Here is a 21,538-nt window from a genome sequence, read left to right as displayed (position 1 = left end):
GACACATTTCACTTTAGATTAACAGAGAACACCACCCCTACCAGCACACTGCTGATGAATGACAGATCACCTTTTCCTTATAGGCACAGCGGTGCTTTGTACAACAGAGCATATTCCTTAGTGGTGTTTAATGGCATTTTATAAAAATCAGTTGTGCCTATCCTGCAAAGACAACACAGGCTTGGAGAAGTTTTTCCATAGTGAACTGATTGCAAGGGGCTGGATGTAACCATACTGGGGTATTGACGCCTGACCCTTGATAGTCAAGCTCTAGCTCTTGGTAACAATGCATCTAGAATGTGAACCAATGAAAGACTCTCATTGACTTCACTGGATTTTGGAACAGGACCACAGAGCTTCTAGACACTGGACAAAGGTAATTTTTTCTCTTTTGGATACAGTAACCCAATATAAAACCCAAATATAAATCTTGACCTGAAGAAGGCCCTGAAATGAATTGTTTCTAGACCCAAATAATGATCTCTGCAACAGAATCCAATCACTCTGAATTACTTGTTTGAGTGACCATAGAAAATAGAAAATAATGTCTTCATTACCCATCAGTCCTGCTGGTGAAATCTTTAGTGACAGCTACAGAAAAATCACTTTTTCCACATTCCAGAGACTGTCTTTATTTATCTCAGTTCCTACTTCATTATCACCATGGCTGCTAACACCAGCAAAGACCTAAGACTGGATCTCACAATAAAGTCAGGACTTGTCTCATGCAGTCCACCTCAAATCCCTAGAACATCACCACTTTGTCTGAACTCCTCTGCTGATAGCTATTCCACATTTTATGGGCCTGATTTTTCACTTGTTAAAGCAGTTTTACAGCAAGGTTCTTCCACTGACTGAGCCTGATCAAAGTCCTTCGGAAGTGGTGGTCAAAGATCTCTTGAAGTTAAGCAGCATCTGATGCAGTCATGTTTATGGAGAAGTTATTGCCTGAGTTGATAAAGTTAAATGTAAGAGAATCTACTCTACATTTCAGGATCACAGTAACAGGAGAAATGTGTGGGAGAGCAATCAGGATGCATGACGGTGGTCACGTTTTAGATAATAGGGATAAGTGTGTTAAAAGCTGCTGCAAGGGTAGAAATGTGTGTGTTGGGGGGGCATACAGGGGAAATACATTCAATATTTTCCAAATCCAAGCTCCAGTCCCGGCTGAAAGGAGAGATTTGCTTCCACAAAGAAAAGCATTTAAAAAGAGACTGTGTCTGCTTCAGTCCTGTACCCTATAAAGCTTTGTTTCATTGTCAGCATAAATGTTATATACTCTGCAAAAATCAGCATTCACTCACAGGAGAAGATCAAAAGAAATATAGTCACTGAAGATGTGGATAGTGAGAATAAATTCTGTGTGTATATCAATATACTGACAATTCTCAAGATGTTGCTTCGCTTAAGCTATCAGTATTTATACAGCACTAGTAATACATTTTCCCAAGATAGTGTAAATCTTTTAACTTGTAATTTGGTACTTGTGGGTTTACCAGTAAGTGAGGACCCAGAACTCTATAATCCACAAGTACCTTTAATATTAATTAATATTTTATGTAAAAGATGCACTATCAGTTATTTTAGGTACCAAATTTAGATTGTTTGGGGGGGGAGGGGGGGAAAGAGGTAGGTATTTTTGTTCTAAATGTACACAGTCCTTTGCTGTGTTACATGAAGCCAAACAGCACTAGGCCAGTGCCTGCACTGGAAAGTGACTAGGATTAGAAACAAGCAAAGGTGCAGATCCTTCAACTGAATGTATGTGGGGTAGAGTGCTGTGCCCTTGCTGAATTTCTGGGGCTCTATGTGAGGGTAGGACCTGATCCTAAATCTATCCAATCTATTTATTTATAGTTTGTCCAGTTTGAGGGAAATGTAAAAAATACACACATTGGAAAGATGAAAAGTAAAAGCCTATTCAGGACAGCACTTCTGCCTGTGCTTAAATCCCACAGGCTTCAAGTTAAGCAAGTTAAGATGTTTTCCTGAATTGGGGCCTTAATAATTAATTAATAATTAATAATTAATTAATAATTAATGGTGGTGATAGTATTTCTCATTGACAATGTCCTTTATTTAACAAAAAACAAACAAAAGTCTCCCTGAAGATAATGCTTTATCCAGCAAGCTTGTGTTCTAGAAAAGTATGTTTGCTGCAGCCATGTTTGTAAATCAATATCAGAATAAAGGCGGATACACACCGTGAGCTTGATTCTCCCCTTCCTTGTACGTCATAGAATTATTTACATCTTGTGCAAATTGGGTGTAAAACCATTCTGCTGTTGTAGCTCTTTGCCCCTACTTTTCACAGATGGAAATGACTACACAAGGGCAAGGCAGTGGAGAATCAAGCCTAGTGTATTAAGCTGGCTCTGCTGAGATTCCGTATTATTTCATTGGAGTTCTTTTTGGTTTCCTTTACTGCCATTTGCTATAAGTAAATGAAGTCTCAAGTTCCTCTATCATAGAGCTTGGGTCCCGCCTTTTCAGAGACCACCTCTCTCCCTATGCTACTGTAACCCATTGGTAACTGTACATTACATGTCCCTCTCTGAAGATGTGAGTCTGTTACAACTCTCCACTGTAGAGCTTAGCTCGTTAGTTCAGACTGTAGCGATTCATTTATTTTAGCTCTAGAGGTTCCTGATTCAGTCCCTGGTGTTGGCCAAGATGGCAGCCACCACATGATACTGCCACTGTTGTGATTGGTGGCTGGGCTCAAGATGGAGCTCCCCCCTTTGGTTTAAGAGAGGGAACTGCTGATAGGGCCTCCCCTGTGGCCTTTGACTCTCCCTCCTCCCTCCCCACATTGGTCTGAAATAGCTCTCATATTGTGCTGGTATGTTAGGGAAGAAGATGGGCTAGGTTTTTCAGGAAGGAAAAGGCACTACACATGTTTTCTCTTAAAATTAATCATCTGGTTGGATAACCTTAGTAATGTGGGTGAAGTTTCACTACTGGACTTATTTTTTTATTGGTTTTATTTTTAAAGATTTTCCCTAGAGCATAGGGATAGGTGCTTTTTTGTTGTATATTAATAAAAATAAATAAAAGACATTGCAGGTGCAATTCCACGTTCCTCATGAACCCAAAACTCCTGTTTAAAATCAACTGAGGAGTTTTGGTGTGCAAGGAATGCTGGATTAGACCCTGTATCTTTTAAGATTCTGGTAATTCAATATTAAAGCATTATGGAACCCTACTTATGATGTACTATATGTGGAAGGCATAAAATAGTCACTACAGTGTTGGAGTCAGTGTTCTCTTCCTAGACAGATGAAGGACAATGTCAAGACTTCCTTTGGAAGTGGATTTCATTCTTGCTACTGCTAACGCATCCTCTGAAGAGGTTATGGTTATGGTTAGCGTCTTTTCTTGCAGTGAGAACCATGTGTCCCAAAGAGTAATGATTTTTTCTATAGTGTATGATATTTGCATTACTACATTAAACATTTTCTTTAAACTATAAAAATGCCATCTCTATCTTTAGAGCTATAAAAGAGTTAAGGATCCCACAGCTGCCTTAATTCTGAATCTGTTTGCTTTGTGTATTTAATTCAGATCACAACAGTTTCATGTATTTAACGTTAGAAGCATTTAAAAGAAAAAGCTTCCATTTTTATAACCTTTTAAGGCTTGATCATCAAGATTTTGTTTAGCAGCCCACCAGCAGAATTCTTCTGTTTTTCAAGACCACTTGCTAAGCAGATTTCCAGTTGGTGACTTATAAATGCAGTGAAAGTACTGAAATTTAGAGACGGAGTGAGGGGCAGCATTAATAGGGTTAATTCTCATTCCAGCCTCCAAAATCCTGTCTTCACCATTGGACCTAAAAAGAAGCCATTTCCTTTATCTGATCCATGAAGTTGTGTGCAGCTTTTTACTGCTCCCCAACAAGCTGCTTAGATGGGGAAAACTACTTCCATCTCCATTGAGACCAGAATCTTAAGCAAAATAACATGATGGAATGTTTATTGAAGCAATTGACACCTGCTAATCTGTTGCAACAACAATCAATTCCATTTTTTTTGCCCCAAGTAGCCCAATGATATTTTAATTTAAAAAATATAGCTTTGTCTTTTTACTTGAAATTGCTTTTTGCAATTATTTCACATTATTTTTAAATCAAATTGTAAAAATAATAATACCTCCCCCCTCCCCCCAAAGCCCAAAACAAAACAAAACCACACTGTCCTTAAGTCGCATCTGGGGACTAGATTCTGCAATGATTACTCATGGTACCAATATTGCAAAAGCTTGCAATTTTATCATGAGTCTTGTGATATTTGATGATTTTTTAAAACCTCAGCTCCTGGAGTCTTGTGATAACATGAGAATCCCAACTGCTAGACTCCAAAGAGTTAAGAGTCTTGGTGTTTCCTCTGACTGGTACTTTCAAATCTCTCCTGGGACTCATGCAGCCTTCATGCCAAAATTCTGTGTTATTACACAAACACAGAAAAGGAGGAGAAGGGGGCAGCTTATATTTTGTTTTCTAAAGCCTGTCCCTGCTCATTTGGCTTATTGTCAGGTTTGAAGGTATCCATAAAAACTCAGGTTTAAAACCACAATTGGGGCCTAATAATACACACAACTGATGTTAAAAAAACAAAACAGCGAACTGACTTTTAAGGAGCCTGCATACTGAGGGCCTGATTCTCCACTCACGTAGAATGGTTTTAATCTGATATGACTCCATTGAATTAAATGGTACTACTCCTGATTTCCATTGGTGTGTGAGGAAAACCGCTTCTGAATATTTGGACTCTTGACATTCCAGTGCTGCATTCTCTGTTACATGCAATGATTTTTTTTTCTTTTTTAGTTGTGGCAAGGCCCTATCTAAAATCATATGCTTCTACCATTAGTCTTTATCCAGTTAAGAGGTAAACAAGTGCTCTGTTTTACTATTGCTTTTGTGGGTAGTGCCTAAAGGCCCAAATCAGGATCTGGGCCCCATTGTACTAAGCTCTGTACAAACATTTTGGCATCTGCTTCTGTTTTCACTAGGGCACACAGCTCATTTTAGATTAGCTGCTGCTGAACTTTCTTAACCAGTTGTGTGCTGCTTTCCTTGCTCCTGGGCAAGTCAGCCCAGTGGCTGGTGTTTTTCCATGGTGTGCCCCTTTAATGCCACTGAATATGGGAAGTGAGGAGATGGATTCTCCATTCACTGCTTCTTTCTTTCTCCCCCCTCCCTTTAATTATTTCCCCTCCAAACTGGAGTTTGACGTATTCCTCCTAGATACTGAATGACCAATCAGATGGTTACTAAGGAGTGAATCTAGCCAATCGGCCATCGTTGCTACCTGTGGGTAATATTTTTAGCAGGGAAAAAAAAAAGAGAAGGAGAAAATAAATACACAAGACAATTACATTCCAATCACCTGGTGTGTTCCTGGGGGCTGGTTGTGGCTCCCCTGCCTCCCCCCCCCAAAAAACTGGTTTTGAACTCTGCCCATCCCACTTTCCCTACACTTCTCGGGATGTAACTCTCTCTCTTCCCCCCTTCAGCAGGGTGGTGCCAGCTGCAGTGAGCCTGGCCTAGTGTGGCTCATCGTCACTCCTACAGAAACAGGATCTCTGCCTGCTCTCCTCTTTCCTCATCTCCTTCCTCCCAGCCTCCGCTCTCTGAGTGACAGTTTTCCTCACCCAATGGCTTTTCAAGGATGGCCCTTCCCACCTTCTCTAGCCGTCTTTCCTCCCTCCTTGCCTACCCCTCTAACTCCTCCCCCTCTCCCTCCCCGCTGACTCTCTCAGTCTCTAAAATGCCGCAAGAATTCCTTGTTTTTGCTGATACAGACTAACACGGCTCCCACTCTGAAACCTTCCTCCTTTGTGCTTTCCTCACCCTCCCTTTTCTTCTCTCCCTGCCCCCCCTCCCAAGGTGACTCAAGTGGCAGCCCAGCCTCACACTGGGAGGAGGAGGTGACACCAGTGGGTGGGTCTGGGGCTGGCCCTTGGTGACTGACACCTCTGGCAACCAGTGGCAGGAGACCAGGAGGTGTGGCTGCTCCCTGCGTTACCCCCCCCCCCATGCCCCTTCCCATGGAGAAGGGAGATAGGGGATGGAGGAGCAGGCCCAGGTAGCCCCCTTGCCCTTGAGGTGGCCGCGAAGGGGGATAGGGTGGCCTAGCAGGCAGCCTCCGCACTAACACTTCTGGGGGGGGCGGGTGTTGTGCCACATTCACCTCACCAGCTCCCTCCTCCCTAACCGGTTCCCCCCTCCCACTGCCTTCCAGGGCGCGTCCTTCCCAGGCACCCCAGAGATCATGGGAGATGTAGTTCCATGCTAGCTGCCCCCTTACTGAAGGGGTGGGAAAGGGGTGAGGTAGGGTGTTGATGCAACCAGGCTCTGAGAGTGGGAGGGGGAGAAAGGTGGGGAGGGGGTGAATGAGTTGACATAGCGGACACTCCTCCCTGGCCCCTGAGATGGGGGGGGTGGGACACAAAGGGAATGGGGGGAGGGTATATGGAACTGGGGTGTGTGCGGAAGCACAGGGAGGAGTAGATAGATAGCGCGATTAGATAGATTTAGGGGGAAGGAGAGAGCTGGGAGGGGATATATAGGGAGGTAGTAGAGAATGAGATGGGGATGGGAGGGAATGTATGGAGAAGGGGAAGGGATAAAGAGCTAGGAAGAGACATGGCGGGGATGGGATGCACAGCAGTAGGGATGGGGGAGAGGGGTATATTAGGGAAGAATTAGGGGATAATCAAGGGACAGAAGCAGGGGAAGGGAGGTTACAGGGGGAAGGGAGATGGAGGCGGCAAGGGACTGGCAGGTGAGGAAGGGCCAGCAGGGCAGTGGGAGGGGGAATAGGGAAGGAGGAATCAATCAAGGTGTGGGAAGCAGCATGGGAGAAGTAAGGCAGAGGTAAGGGAGGAGGATGGGCGTTGGGTGGGAAAGGCAGGTATATGGGAGAGGGAAGGAGTAGGTGGGGGTATAAGGGTTAGGAGGAGAAGGGGCTTGGGAGGGGGAGGGCGTTGGGAGGGACAGACAGGTATATGGGAGAGAGGGAGGAGGTAGGCAGCATCAGTGGGGTTGGGAGAAGAAGGGGCCAGGCAGAGTGGTGGGAGGAGGATGGGAGAAGCAGGGGGCAGATGGGTTGGAAGAAGAAGGGACCAGGCAGGGTGGGAGTGTGAGGATGGGCAGGGGTAGGGGATTGAGATGGAGGGGCAGTCAGGGAGATGGGAGAAGGAGGGGGTAGATGGGTTGGGAGGAGAAGGGGCCAGGCAGGTTGGGGGTGTGAGGGATGGGCAGAGGTAGGGGGTTGAGTGGGAGGGGCAGGGGCAGGCAGGGAGATGGGAGGAGGAGAGGGTAGATGGGTTGGGAGGAGAAGAGGCCAGGCAGGGTGGGGGTGTGAGGAATGGGCAGAGCTGTATGCAGGGTAGGGGGTTGAGTGGCAGGGGCAGGCAGGGAGATGGGAGGAGGAGGGGGTAGATGGGTTGGGAGGAGAAGGGGCCAGGCAGGGTGGGGGTGTGAGGGAGGGGCAGGCAGGGAGATGGGAGGAGGAGGGGTAGATGGGTTGAGAGGGAGGGGCAGGCAGGGAGATGGGAGGAGGAGGGGTAGATGGGGTGTGAGGGAGGGGCAGGCAGGGAGATGGGAGGAGGAGGGATAGATGGGGTGTGAGGGAGGGGCAGGCAGGGTGGGGGTGTGAGGGAGGGGCAGGCAGGGAGATGGGAGGAGGAGGGGGCAGGGCCGCCCAGAGGGGGGGGCAAGAGGGGCAATTTGCCCCAGGCCCCGCGTCCCGCAGGGGCCCCCACGAGTGTTTTCCGGGGCCCCTGGAGTGTTTCCCCTCTTCCCGCGGCTCCGGTTGAGCTCCCGCAGGCATGCCTGCGGCAGGTCGACCGGAGCCCGGGACAAGCGGACCTGCCGCAGGCATGACTGCGGAGGGGGCGCTCGTCCCGCGGCTCGGCTGGACCTCCCGCAGGCATGACTGCGGCAGGTCAACCAGAGCCGCGGGACCACGGCACCTGCCGCAGTCATGCCTGCGGCAGGTCCGCTTGTCCCGGGCTCCGGTCGACCTGCCGCAGGCATGCCTGCGGGAGCTCAACCGGAGCCAAATGCCGCCCCCCAGGGAAAGGGCCGCCCCACGCGCCTGCTTGGCGCGCTGGGGTCTGGAGCCGCCCCTGAGCGGGGGCCCCCCGCCACCGAAGACCCCGGGCCCCCGGAATTCTCTGGGCGGCCCTGGGAGGGGGTAGATGGGTTGGGAGGAGAAGGGGCCAGGCAGGGTGGGGGTGTGAGGGAGGGGCAGGCAGGGAGATGGGAGGAGGAGGGGTAGATGGGTTGAGAGGGAGGGGCAGGCAGGGAGATGGGAGGGGCAGGGGTAGGGGGGTGTGAGGGAGGGGCAGGGGTTGAGAGGGAGGGGCAGGCAGGGGAGTGGCGGAGGGACGGTGGTAGGGGGAGGGGAAGGCAGGTCATGGCTGTGGGCGGTGGGAGGGGCACGCAGGGCACGGCAGTGCGCGGGGGGCGGTGCCCTGAGGGGCGGGGCAAGGGAGGGGATATATACGGGCGCGGTGGGAGCCCCGCGCAGGAGAAGGAGTGAAGCTGCGGTGGCGGAGCTCGCCTGTCCCGGGGTGTGAGCAGCGCAGCCCCCCCCCACCCCCTTCCCCGCAGCGAGCCGGTTCTCGGACATGGGGGTTCGGCACTGAGCCCCCCGCACTCTCACTGGGACTGTTTGCACTACCCCCTGCACCCACCCCGGGTGAGTACCGCTCGCCGGGGCCGCTCTCCTGCAGCCGGGTCGGGGGCGAGTGCCGGCTGGGCGGGCTCGCTGGGGCGAGGGGGAGGAACAGACTCGGTGAGGTGGCTGTGAATGAGGTGCCGGCACAGCCCTGGGGAGGGGAGTGGGGGAGGGGGGGCTGGCACACCCCTGGAGGGGAGGACGGCGGGGGGGGGGCAGGTTGGCACCCCTGGAGGGGAGAGCAGTGGAGCGGCGGAGGGGGGTTGGCACACCCCTGGAGGGGGTGGGGGGGAAGGTTGGCACACATCCATGGGGGGAGGGCACTGCCCCTGTGGGGGGGGGGGAAGCAGCAGGACCGGGGTGTGGGATTGGTGGTGTGGTGGGGGGATTGACCCAGCCCCATGGGGAGGGGAGGGGATCGGATCGAAGGGAATCAGGGAAAAGCAAACGTAGGGAGGGCCTGACACAACTGCATAGAGGAGAAATGGTCCTCTGGCTGGGAAGGAGGTGCTTCGGTCAGTGGCACAGCCAAGGCATGGGGGGGTGAGGGCCTTCCCAAAGGGGTTCATTGTACACATCGTGGCTCAGAGGGAGTGAGTTTTGCATAAACTGACTAATATATATCGTTGTGCTTGGGCATTTTAACCAGTGCTAACAGCCCTCTCCTCTAGGGCCCTGCCAAATAAGAGAAGGTTGAGAGGTGTCACAGGAGTGGGGTGCACAGGAGAACTGGGTTTGGCCTTGCTGGTGCAGGAGAGAGTGCTTGCAGGAGAGAGTGCTTCCTCTCCACTCATCCCTCTTCCCCTTCATTTTGTCTCTTGTGCACTCAGAAAATGCTCTTCCTCCTTCTCTTGCTGCTGGAGCTCCCAGGGCTGTGAGCAGAAATCTAATGAGACCAAACTGCCTGGTTATGTAACTCCCCACACACTGCTTAACGCTCTTGTTTTTAACCCCCACCGCCATTAGAATAATTAACATGCTTAGATACCTTAGAAATGGCGTCCTCCTTTTAAAAAAACAAAAACAAAAAACCTGTTTGCAGTGTTCAAGCTGTTTGGTTTATTCAGTTGCTTGTACCAAGGCTCAATTTTGAGGCTTACAAGAATTTGTAGTTTCTGCTCAGTGTTTTTGAGGATCATTTTCTCCTAAAGGACATTGGGAAGGGGAGATGAAACAGATGGATTAATAAATCATTTTAAGTGTCCCTTTTAGTTACCCCAATCAACTTTTCCATACCGAATTAGTCCCCTTTTGTAAATATCTTCTGTTTGCCCTTGATCTTTCCTTATCCCCACCCAGTGCTGATCCAGCAAATGTTTAAAGGTCGCCTTATCATACAGCCTCTCAGGCTGTTCCCATATCATGTTTGAGGGGGAAGAGGGGGGAGATGAAAGGAGGCTTTAAAAATGTGGTTAAACTTTGCAAAACTACCCAATTGGGGCAGGAAATAAAAATGGGATTGCAGAATTTGGGAATTGGCTTTGACTTTTCCCATTCCTTAATGACTGATTTACTAAATTTTGTAAATAATTGTTATGTTGTGCCAAACAAAAAACTTGAAGTAAAATACTGCTGTAGGTGTTAACTCAAAATGTATTGTTTTTTCTGCTTAAGCTATGATTGAAACTCCATCTTTAAATCAGACTGTTATACCAAGGTATTGCAGGATTTTCAGTAATGAGGCATGTTATTTTATATATTGCTCTTGTCCCTTGTTTTATTGTATATTTATGTGAATTTCTGTTATACCCTTAATGAAGGAGGGACTTCCATGGCTCCATTTTATATATAGTTTAAAATCTGAAGAGGGAGAGAGGCAATCTCATGAAAATGAGGATTGACCTATTGGCTATAATAGCTTTATAAAATTCCCAAATATGTTGACGTGTTTTAAAATGTGCATTTAGCTGATATTTAAGCAGTTTTATAGAAGCTGAAAATTTTTGAACCAGTAGATAGGAATGGATTCATTGACCATTACTACTAGCCATAATTAAGACAGAAAATGTGTATTTGCTCTATTGTGTGTGCATAGTGTGTATTTAAAATATTCTTATAATAGTTCTAGAGGGAGAGGAAAAGAATCCCTGTCCTTCATCAGTAGACACTTTCTTCAGTTGTATTTTTCATCAAATGCACAGTTGGTGCAGGTGTTTGGCTTTGACTTAAAAAGATATATGTGGCATAATTAAATTATCCAAGTGCCAAAATGCATCTGAAACAACCAATAGATTTTTTTTAGTATATCTGTTACTTAAAGCCCAACTGATATGTTTGCAAACCTTAAAATGAGAAGTGGTTCTTTGACTGAGACCTTTTATGCTAAATTAATAGCTTGGTGCTAAATTTTGCAGCTGAGTTCTATAAATCACCCAGAATAGGGGGTTGGTAATTGAACCCCTGACAGGGCTGGCACGGTTAGCATTGCTATGAAGTCGTAGACACACTTGCTGCTTTGCAAATAACTTAAGGGCTGAACTGCAAACTCAAATGATTTTTAAATGACTTATGCTGTACTCATTAAACACCTTCCTAATGCATCTTCCATAGTATTGTTTGTAAGTTCTGTGGAATGTATTTGAGGCCCTCTGTTTTGAGTTGTGTTGAAGCACAGTATGTTACAAATGTCTTCTGATGAGAAATAACCTATTCTAGGTAGAGTATGAGGCCAAAATATTAGGCCTTGGACCCTGATCTTATGCTTTCCTTATTTGGATATATTTGCTTTTGTTTTTTCTTAAAGGAACAAGAACACTCAAGGTGAAGGATAATAATCTACTAGAATCAGCACTTTGAATGAAATTTTGTTTCCCTGTGGCATCTTGAACATTTTTTCTTCTTCTTTGGGTTTTGAAACAGACGTTAAACTTTGGCATAGCAGCTATGCAGGTTGAAATCCAAGTAGCACTCAATTTTATTATTTCATATTTGTACAATAAGCTTCCCAGACGCCGTGTCAACATTTTTGGTGAAGAGCTTGAAAGACTTCTTAAAAAGAAGTATGAAGGGCACTGGTATCCGGAAAAGCCATACAAAGGATCAGGGTATAGATGTATACATGTAGGGGAGAAAGTGGACCCAGTCATAGAACAAGCATCCAAAGAGAGTGGTTTGGACATTGATGATGTTCGTGGCAACCTGCCTCAGGATCTTAGTGTTTGGATTGACCCATTTGAGGTTTCATATCAAATTGGTGAAAAGGGACCAGTGAAAGTGCTTTATATGGATGATAATGAAAATGGATGTGAGTTGGATAAGGAAATCAAGAACAGCTTTAACCCAGAGGCCCAGGTGTTCATGCCAATTAGTGACCCAGCATCTTCAGTGTCTAGCTCTCCTTCTCCTCCCTTTGGTCACTCTGCTGCTGTGAGCCCAACTTTCATGCCCCGCTCCACTCAGCCTTTAACCTTCACCACTGCCACATTTGCTGCCACCAAGTTTGGCTCGACCAAAATGAAGAATAGTGGCCGTAGCAACAAGGTCGCCCGCACTTCTCCCACCAACCTTGGCTTGAATGTCAATGACTTGTTGAAGCAGAAAGCCCTTTCCTCCTCCATGCATTCGCTGTATGGGCTTGGCCTAGGCAGTCAGCAGCAGCAACAGCAGAAGACGTCTGCCCTTTCTCCTAATGCAAAGGAGTTCATTTTCCCTAACATACAGGGTCAAGGTAGTACCAGTAGCATATTTCCTGGTGACAGCCCCCTTAACCTCAGTCCTCTCCAGTACAGTAATGCCTTTGATATGTTTGCAGCCTATGGAGGTCTAAATGAGAAATCTTTTGTTGATGGCTTGAATTTTAGTTTAAACAACATGCAGTATTCTAACCAGCAATTCCAGCCTGTTATGGCTAACTAAAAATAAAACAAATGAAATACAAATAAATCCTATTGTATAAGTTCAAATGCACGTACCCAAGGGTGTATCTTTTTTCCACTTCTTGAGACTTTTTTAAAGCTTGTAGTATGAATACATTCAAGCTTGGTTAGATAAATACAACATGCATCTTTTTTCATTTGCCAGCCAAGCACAAAGTTATTTTATACTGACTGTACATTAAAAAAATATACTCAAAATATGGCCTCTTACAGTATTTAAGATATAGCAAGGACATGGCTGATTTTTATATATATATAAAAAATTGGCACTAATAAGTGGGTTTATTGGTCTTTTTCTAATTGTATAATTTAATTTAGTACAAAGTTTGTAAAATATCAGAGTATATATATTGTTTCTACAACATGGTATTGCATTTATATCTTTTTACTACAGTGATCTGTGACAGCTGCAGCAGCTTCATGTTGTATTTTTTTTACTGAAATTGTAAAATATCCATCTTAGACATCAATTATTCTAAAAAAAAAAAAAAAAAATTAAAAGTGTACAGAATATTCCTTAGTGGTGGAATTAAAATGTACGAAATATTTGCTTTTTTCAAAAAGAAACACAAATTGTATTTTCTGTTAAAAGTTTAAAGATTTTTGCTATATATTATGGAAGAAAATGTAATCGTATATATTAATTTTGTACCTACATTGTGCAATACTTGAAAAAATGGTATAAAAGTATTTTGAGTCAGTGTCTTACATGTTAAGAGGGACTGAAATAGTTTATATTAAGTTTGTATTAAAATTCTTTAAAATTAAATGGCTGTTGTGGTCTTTGTTTTACTATTGTGCTGAAGATAAGAGCACTGCAGTTACTGTGTTGTAAATGCTAATGATGCAGAAAGGTCTGACTCAGTGCATCACAAAGGGATGATGGAAAGTGGTTGCTGTACTTGACACACCGCAATAATGGGTTGCTTTACCTAAAATAGTTCTGGAAAAGCATACAGCTTGATTAAGTACTTGCCTAGCATTATTTGAACAAACATTCACAAACAAGTTTTCCATATATGCAGTCCTTTACAACTGGATCAGGTGGTGGTTTTTAGTTTACCCTTGAGAATTAAGATTACAAGTTTTTTTTAATGTTGAGTTACTGTGTGATATGACATATCTAGAAAGGACTCAGGTGATGCAGTGAAATTTACTTCCCATGTAATCTGAGTGAATTTGAACTATTATCTCTAGAGGTCATAGACAAATGCATCAGCATTACGTTTCTGTATTAAGAAGTAATAGCTCAGAAAGTAGAGTGAATAAAATTTTTGATTTACAGTCAAGTAAACTGATCCTTAAACTTTCATTTTATAATCTATTAAAAATGAATGTAACTACAGTATTTGAGAATGAATAAGTTATATTCCAGAAATAGATGGAACAAACTGCTGTTCTAATTTACTGGGCTTCCACAGCATGAACATTTTACTTGAGTTGTCTGAGTGGCCAGAAGAAAATTCAGAGGCTGTTTGACTAGCCTGCTGCCTTGAGCTGACAAAACAGGTGGACTGACAATATTTTGGAGGTATTTTCCCCCATTCTTGCATGTTCTTTTGAGCATTGATGTTCATTGATTTTCTTGAGGGGTATTGGAACTGTCTTACATTATTTTTAATCCTTGAAGCAGCTAACAGAATCAACAGTTTGTAAAACTAGAGTTACAGTGGGCAGTTTAAACAATGGGAGCAAGTTAATAGCAGTATAATTGACAGTATAGTTCTTCATATTAAAAATGCATTTTAAGCTAAAGCTCGATAGTTAAATTTGTCTGAACCTTGATTTTTCTAAAACCGGCCTTTGTGAATGAGGCTTGGTCCTAGCCCACTTGAGTTTAAAAGACCTGGCACAAAATCACCACACGGTTTGGTTTAAGTAGAAGAGTCTCGCTTTTTCTGGGAGTAGCCAAGTAGTGGAAGTAAAAACAAGGATGTCTGTCAACACCATGGAGAGGTGTTTGTCCTGCAGTGGAGAGAATGGGGCTATGAAGAAGTATTGGGCTAGCAAAGGGATTTGTTAGAGATGCAGGACTGACAATGCTATCCAAAGTCCCATGATGACTAAAGTTCAAACGCAGTAATTGTGTGGTTTTTTTAGGCATTCATTCCTCCCTATGTTTAACAAGCTTGTTTGTATTGAGTTCACCATCTGGCTTACCTTGACACTAATCAAGCAACAATGAACAAGTATAAATGAAATTCTGCAGCTTAGTATCCAATTTTAAATGGAAGGTGCTTATTTTAAAAAGGAAATAAGTACCTCTCAAAGGTTTTCAAATTCAAATCTGGAAAATGTCAAGTAAATAATACCCTGAAAAATGCACTCTTTAACCTAATAATGCTGTTATGTATTATTGGTGGTCATGTGTCTAGACTTAAGGTGTCTTTTTTAACAATTATCCAAACATTCAGCCTGAATGATAATTATCTGAGCTCCCTAGGAATAAGGTGGGAAGACGTGCAGCTGGTTTAGGAGGCTTGGATAACTGGGATCATAATACATAGTCGAGAGTTTCTTCATTCCCCATGTTTTAAATAGGTGATCTTTCCTATTTCAGGCTATTGGGTTTCTTCTATCCTCTGCCCATTCCAAGTCATTCACTTTCATAGTATCCACCTATGGTGTTTTATAGATGGAGGATACCACCAGGTGAGGAATAATCTGCAGGAAGGAGAGACCTTTCTTTATAAAAATCCGGTTTGCGGCCTATTTTATCCACTTAGTTGATCATGCACTAAAGTCTTGGAGTTCAATGTTACATCAAACATTTACATTGCAACATTCTGTCCTAAATGAGTGCCAAGTAACTCTTCTCTTCTTCAGTTTACACATACCCATTATTCTCCCATCACAGAAATACTTCCTTGTGAATACAGTGAAAAAATTGCCAAAAGGGGGTGGGGGGAGGAGGAAGAATTTGCCCATCTGAGCAAGTTCTTCATATTTTTTCTTCTGAATGTGCAATTTGTTCCTTTAAAATTGCCATCTTTTAACTTCCAAAGATGCCTTTGACATTGAAGAAAGGGGCAAAAGTGTAAGTCTGCTTCTTTCCTCTGTGCATGAGTAAGTCCTGCTCTTCTTTTGAGATACCACCAGCACAAGCTGGAAAAAAAATTCCTATGTCCCACCCTTAAAATATTAAACCAATCCAAAGCAATAGAATCCTTAGATATAACTAAGTTTTATAAATTGTGCAGGCTTGCAATTGTCTTGATTTTTGTATTGAATATGCACTAATTAATGCTTGTATAATCACCATTTGTGACATTTAAGTGCAGTTTGTTATTTTAATAGTTCTTTATAAAATACTGGCAGGCTGTACATATTTTTCCATGATCTCACAGACATAAAATATGTGGAGATCCTAAGCACCTCCCCAAGCAGGAAATAATGCAGGCATTGCACATGTGATACTTATATCCCTGTTCAGCTAGAATAGTATCTTTTGTTATAAACAGATTGTAGGACTTCATCGCAGTGAAGATGAATCTGATTTGTGGAGATAAAAATAGAACACCCCTTCTCACATATTAGTAGGAAATCTCAATTACTCTAAATAATCACCTATTTTGCCATCCCTATCCTTCAGGTTGAGCACCTGATGTATCTATTTATTTAGATCAATATTGTGCTTGTTTTGTACAACTGGGACCAGAGTCTGATTGCCGTTATGTAATCAGATGGTTACCCTGGTGTAAACCTGTAGTGTATCAAAGTAAGTGAAATAACTCCAGGTGTAGTGGTGTTATCTCCATTGAAGTTACAGGAGCTGCTGTGGTGTAAATGAGATCACCCACTGCTAGAGTATCGTGCTGCAAAGTGCCCACAAAGGGCACTCTGCATTACGGCAGTTGGAGCTATGGCATTTTTTCACTCCGCTCCTTGGCGCTGCTTTAGAACTGATTTTTGTTTTGCTTGCACTCTTTTCTCAATCTTGCTTTTTTAATTACTTGAGTTCATTTCAAATATCTAGCTTTTTACTTTCCATTACTTAACATATGTTAAGTATCAGGCTAAATTTGTAATTTAAATAGAGCCTAGACTTCAGAGTGACAAAAAGTTGAAGTAAGATTATTGTTGCAGAGCACACAGGAGTTAAGAGCAAATCCTGTCCTAGCCTTCAAGGCTCTCAAAGGCTCCCTTTGCAACACAAGGTGGGGAATAATTTGAAGGGTGGGGGTGCACACCCCTTTATGCAGTGTGAAGCAAAATTCTAAGCTCCTGCTGTGTGGCAAGGGTGTGCAGGCCCAGCATGAGATGGATACAGACTCTACTCCACAGATCTTCCATGGCGAGTGGGTTTTTGGGATGGAGTAGGTTGTGGGGGCTGCTGCAGAAGGATTTCCTTCTGCCCCCAAATATCTGCTTGGCTCAGTTACTTGGGTATAGTATTTTCCCCTTATGACATGAAACTGTTCCTGTTAAAATCAACTGCAAAACCCCAGTGGAAATAAGTTCAGGACTGTAGTATCTTTCTAGCGTGATGACCCTTAATTTTCTTTTAACTTTAAGACAAGCCTACATAATATTTTAGTCTTTTAAAAATAAGCTTTTAGGCTGGGGCTTGGCAAGAATTCCTCATATTTTACATATTTTTTTTGTTTGTGCAATAACTCAAAATGGGTAAAGGTCTGAAGCCTTTATTTTATTAAATGGATCTTGGTTAATAAATTTTAGCCACAAGTTCTTTAAAAGAATTCTGATGATAAACCTATAATTTCATGGTTTATAGTGGATATTCTGGCATAAATGTAAGTGGTGCACAGAATTCCATAATGAAACCAGAGCCTAGCGGGGAAAATATTTTCAGGACAGAATTTTACCCCATCTAATAGCATTGTAAATGGAGAAATAATTTTGAGGGCATTTTTAAAGGTTAATTTAAAAAAAATGCTGCATTTTTGCAATGTTTTTGATTTTTTCATTGAAAATTTTTCTGATTTAAAAAGCTATAGATTCTAAAATTGGAAAGGAACATTATGATCATTTAGCCTGAGGTGCTGCATAATACAAGCCAAAGAACCTCATCCTATAATTTCTGCATCAAGCTATTGCATATCTTTTAAGAGATGCTGTATAAATAGGGCCCTATCAAATTCAAGGCCATGAAAAATGGACTCTCAAATCTGGTCTCCCCTTCTACACACCCCACCCTACCCCCTGGTGAAATCTGGTCTTTTGTGTGCTTTTACCCTATACTATACAGATTTCATGGGGGAGACCAGCATTTCTCAAACTGGGGGGTCCTGATCCAAAAGGGTTGCTGCGGGGGTTGCAGTATTGCCACTCTGTGTTGCCTTCAGAGTTGGGTGACTGGAGGATGGCGGCTGTTGACTGGGTGACCAGGTATGAAGGCAGCGCCCTGCCAGTAGCAGCAGAGAAGTAAGGGTGGCAATACCATACTATGCCACCCTTCTGCACTGCTGCTTTCAGAGCTGGGTGGCCAGAGAGTGGCGGCTGCTGACAAGGGCCGAGCTCTGCAGGCAGCAGCACAGAAGTAATGGTGGCCATGCCATGCCATCCTTGCTTCTGTGCTGCTGCTGGCAACGGCTCTGCCTTCAGAGCTGGGATCCTGGCCAGCAACCGCCACTCTGGCTGCCCAGCTCTGAAGGCAGCACCGCTACCACCACCGGCAGCACAGAAATAAGGGTAGCAGTACTGTAACCCCATAACCTTGTGATCCCCCCCGCCACAACTCCTTTTTGGGATAGGACCTCTACAATTACACCACCATGAAAATTCAGATTTAAATAACAGATTGTGAAATTTACGATTTTTAAAATCCTATGACCATGAAATAGGGCCCTACCAAATTCATGGTCCATTTTGGTCTATGTATAAAGCTATCTTATCCAAATGATTTATTTTGCATTTTTGCAAAATTGATATTTACCAGTGTGTCCTCCTTTCACAATACAGTCAATATAAAATATATTCCTGCTTTACTTGTATAGTGTAGGATCAGACAAAAATAAGTATCAAATGTGAGCAAACGGAATAAATTTGCAATAAATCTGACAGCATGTATATAATTTGACCAAAACAACAAACTTGGCCAGATGCACAAAGGCAATGAACAGTTTTTAGCTGAGACAGATTAGTACCATCAATACTGTAGCAAATGTTTTTAAAAAATCAAATCAGTAAGTTTAAAATCAGATTAATTTATAGCTGATGGCTTAGGAACTGGTAATGGCAGACATAAGCTTTCATTTTTAAGTCTATCTCAGTCCAGTCCAGGATGATAGCATTTAAAAAGTCACATCTGAGGTATTTGTGAAACGAGATTAGAGGCTCATTGGCATAGCAGGGTGTGGAAGATTCCATAGCTGATGCCTAGTTATGCCACTTCTGTGGATAAAGGATCTCACTCTTTTGGGCTGAAATCCAGCACCTTTCACCAGCACAATTCTGCTTTTTAGTTTTACTAAGAAGGAGATTCAGCTCATTTACTAATCATACAGCTACTCTGTGGTGCTGGAACAATTTTTATAGTGGGGGGTGCTGAAGGCAGAAACAATGTAGTTGGGTGGTTATTACTACTTCACACCAGGAGATGTGCCCGTACCCCTATTTCCAGCACATATGCAGCTATTTAGACAAGAAGTTACTAGGTGGTATGTCACATGACTTCGTGGGGACTCTAGCCATTGTTACAGTATCTTCCAGTCCATTCTAAAATCAACAGTGTGAACCAAGGGGGATGACGGCACTCTGAATAAAGAGGGAATTGAATGGCAGCAGGCCAGATCTTCAGCTGGTATAAATTGTTGTAGCTAGAGTTGCCAACCCTCCATGATTGTCCTGGTGTCTCCAGGAATTAAAGATTAATCTTTAAGTGAAGATTGTCATGTGATGATAGCTCCAGGAATACCTCCAACCAAAATTGGCAACCCTAGTTGTAGCCTCAACTACAATTGATTTGAACTATAATGATAATCCACATGTTGAGGATCAGTCCTGATGCACATAGGGACCTGCCTTCTGTATATTCCCTTTCAATTTTATTTCACATAACAATCTTAGGCTGCTGCACAAAATAGCTTTTGGTGTGGCCAGCCAGCCATGGCAGATGATTACCCCTGGTTGCTATAGGAAAGTCACATGGCTAACAGTCTAGTACTTTGTCTGTGCCACTGCTTTGATTGAGATGTTTACCAACAAAAAATGGCTGTGACTGGTAAACCATCCAGTTGCATTTCTGAAATATCAAGTAACCAAACAACTAGTTGTTAAATCAGCTGTTTGAACCAACATGGGACCAAATCAGAGTTCACTTTAGAGCTCTAATACCCTAGACTGTTCTATTAATGTTTCAGTAATAAATACCTCAGTTTGTAGTCCCAGTTTTGAAGCAGATGAAGCAAACTGACAGTTCAGCACTCTTTTTTCATATCATCAGCAAGTTGATTTAAATTGAGTGTACAATGTTGGCTGCATTCCTTTCATGAGCAGCATAAAAAGTTTGCTAAATTGAAGTGCCAGAATTGTAAAATCCTGCTGAAGTGATTGTTTCCAGAAAACAGTAATGGGACTAGTTAACACCATTACTGTGGTAGCGTGTGTGGCTTTTGTCCTGCTGGCTTTATTTTAGTGCAGGTAGTAAGGAGGTTTGCATTACAGAACGGAAAAACATTTAAGACATATCGATAAACTGCATTCCTCTTGGCATTATATGAGTTCTTTACTTCACTGATCGGTGTGCACAACTGAGAACAGGCGTAAAATATTTTTTAGAAAAACCTTGGCATATAGTACAGACCTCCACCCCTTTTTCCTATATTCCTGTTTTTATTAAAAAAAAAACCTCATGGAATATTGATGTTCGTAGATTTTATGGAACTTGCTATGTTTTATTGTGTATATCTGATGATATCTGTGTCACTTCATCAGAGTAACTGAGACTGGAGTGACCTCTCCTCCTCCAGTTGTTCACTGTGGCTATTTTAAAACTAACTTGTTATCTACATGCCTTCATACTGTTTACATAACTGCATTTTCTTTCCTCCATTCCCAAGAAGAAAGCTAAAGGAGAACAGTGGCACCTTGGTTGGAAGCTAATTGTTGGAGTTAGCTCAGCATCCATATCAGTTTCTATGAACGGCTTATGATATCAACAGATCTGGGCAATGCCTTTAAGTAACTTGACACCATAGACTTTAAAGCCAGAATGTACCATTGTGATCATCTAATTTGATCTGCACATCGCAGACCACAGAACCTCACCCACCTGCTCCTGTAATAGACCTATAACCTCTGGCTGAGTTACAGAAGTCCTCAAATCATGATTTTAAAGACTTCAAGTTACAGAGATTCCACCATTTACTCTAGTTTAAACCAGCAAGAGATCTGGGCCCCATGCTGCAGAGGAAGGTGAAACCCCCTCAAGGTGTTAGTCAATCTGACCTTGGGGAAAATTCCTTCCCAACCCTGAATATGGCGATCAGTTGAATACTAAACATGTCAGCAAGACCCACCAGCCAAACACCTGGGAAAAAATTCTCTGTAGTAACTCAGAGCCCTCCCCATCTAGTGTCCCATCTCTGGCTGTTGGGGATTTTTGCTGCTAGCAGTCACAGATAGGCTACATGCCATTCTGGGTATCCCATCATACCAACCCCTCCATAAATTTACCAAGCTTAGTCTTGCCCCCACTGCTCCCATTGGAAGGCTGTTCCAGAACTTCACTCCTGTTTAACAATACACTAATTCCCAGCTCTTCCCCTCAAATGTCTTCTCTTGCTTTTCTGCCTCTCCCTCCCAACCCTGGTAAGGACTTGCTGGTCTGGTGCTCCTCTCATTCAGAAACTGATCTCCAGTTGCTCTGCTTCACTAGGATCACTTATCCTGCTACTCTGCTCATCCAGACCTCCTTTACGCTCCATTTCGTCCCATTCTCATCTCTTAACATCAAATGTCCTGCCAGCCCCAGACATCCACATCAGAAACTGTTTCAACCCTGACTAG

The 21,538-nt window shown here is 43.6% G+C and overlaps 1 protein-coding gene across 1 annotated transcript; it reads left to right on the top strand.

Moving 5' to 3' along the window:
- Positions 1–8,554: 8,554 nt before the first annotated feature.
- TOB1 (transducer of ERBB2, 1) lies at positions 8,555–13,337 on the top strand. The gene is made up of 2 exons (XM_044983516.1): positions 8,555–8,714; positions 11,437–13,337. Exon 2 carries the CDS (start codon positions 11,577–11,579, stop codon positions 12,546–12,548), a length of 972 nt encoding a protein of 323 aa, XP_044839451.1. The 5' UTR covers positions 8,555–8,714; positions 11,437–11,576; the 3' UTR covers positions 12,549–13,337.
- The last annotated feature ends 8,201 nt before the right edge of the window (positions 13,338–21,538 follow it).

This window comes from Mauremys mutica, chromosome 12 (genome assembly GCF_020497125.1).
Source record: "Mauremys mutica isolate MM-2020 ecotype Southern chromosome 12, ASM2049712v1, whole genome shotgun sequence".
NCBI lineage: Eukaryota > Metazoa > Chordata > Testudines > Geoemydidae > Mauremys > Mauremys mutica.
The sequence above is the reverse complement of the archived record's forward strand: the minus strand, read 5'-3'. Positions and strand labels throughout refer to the sequence as shown.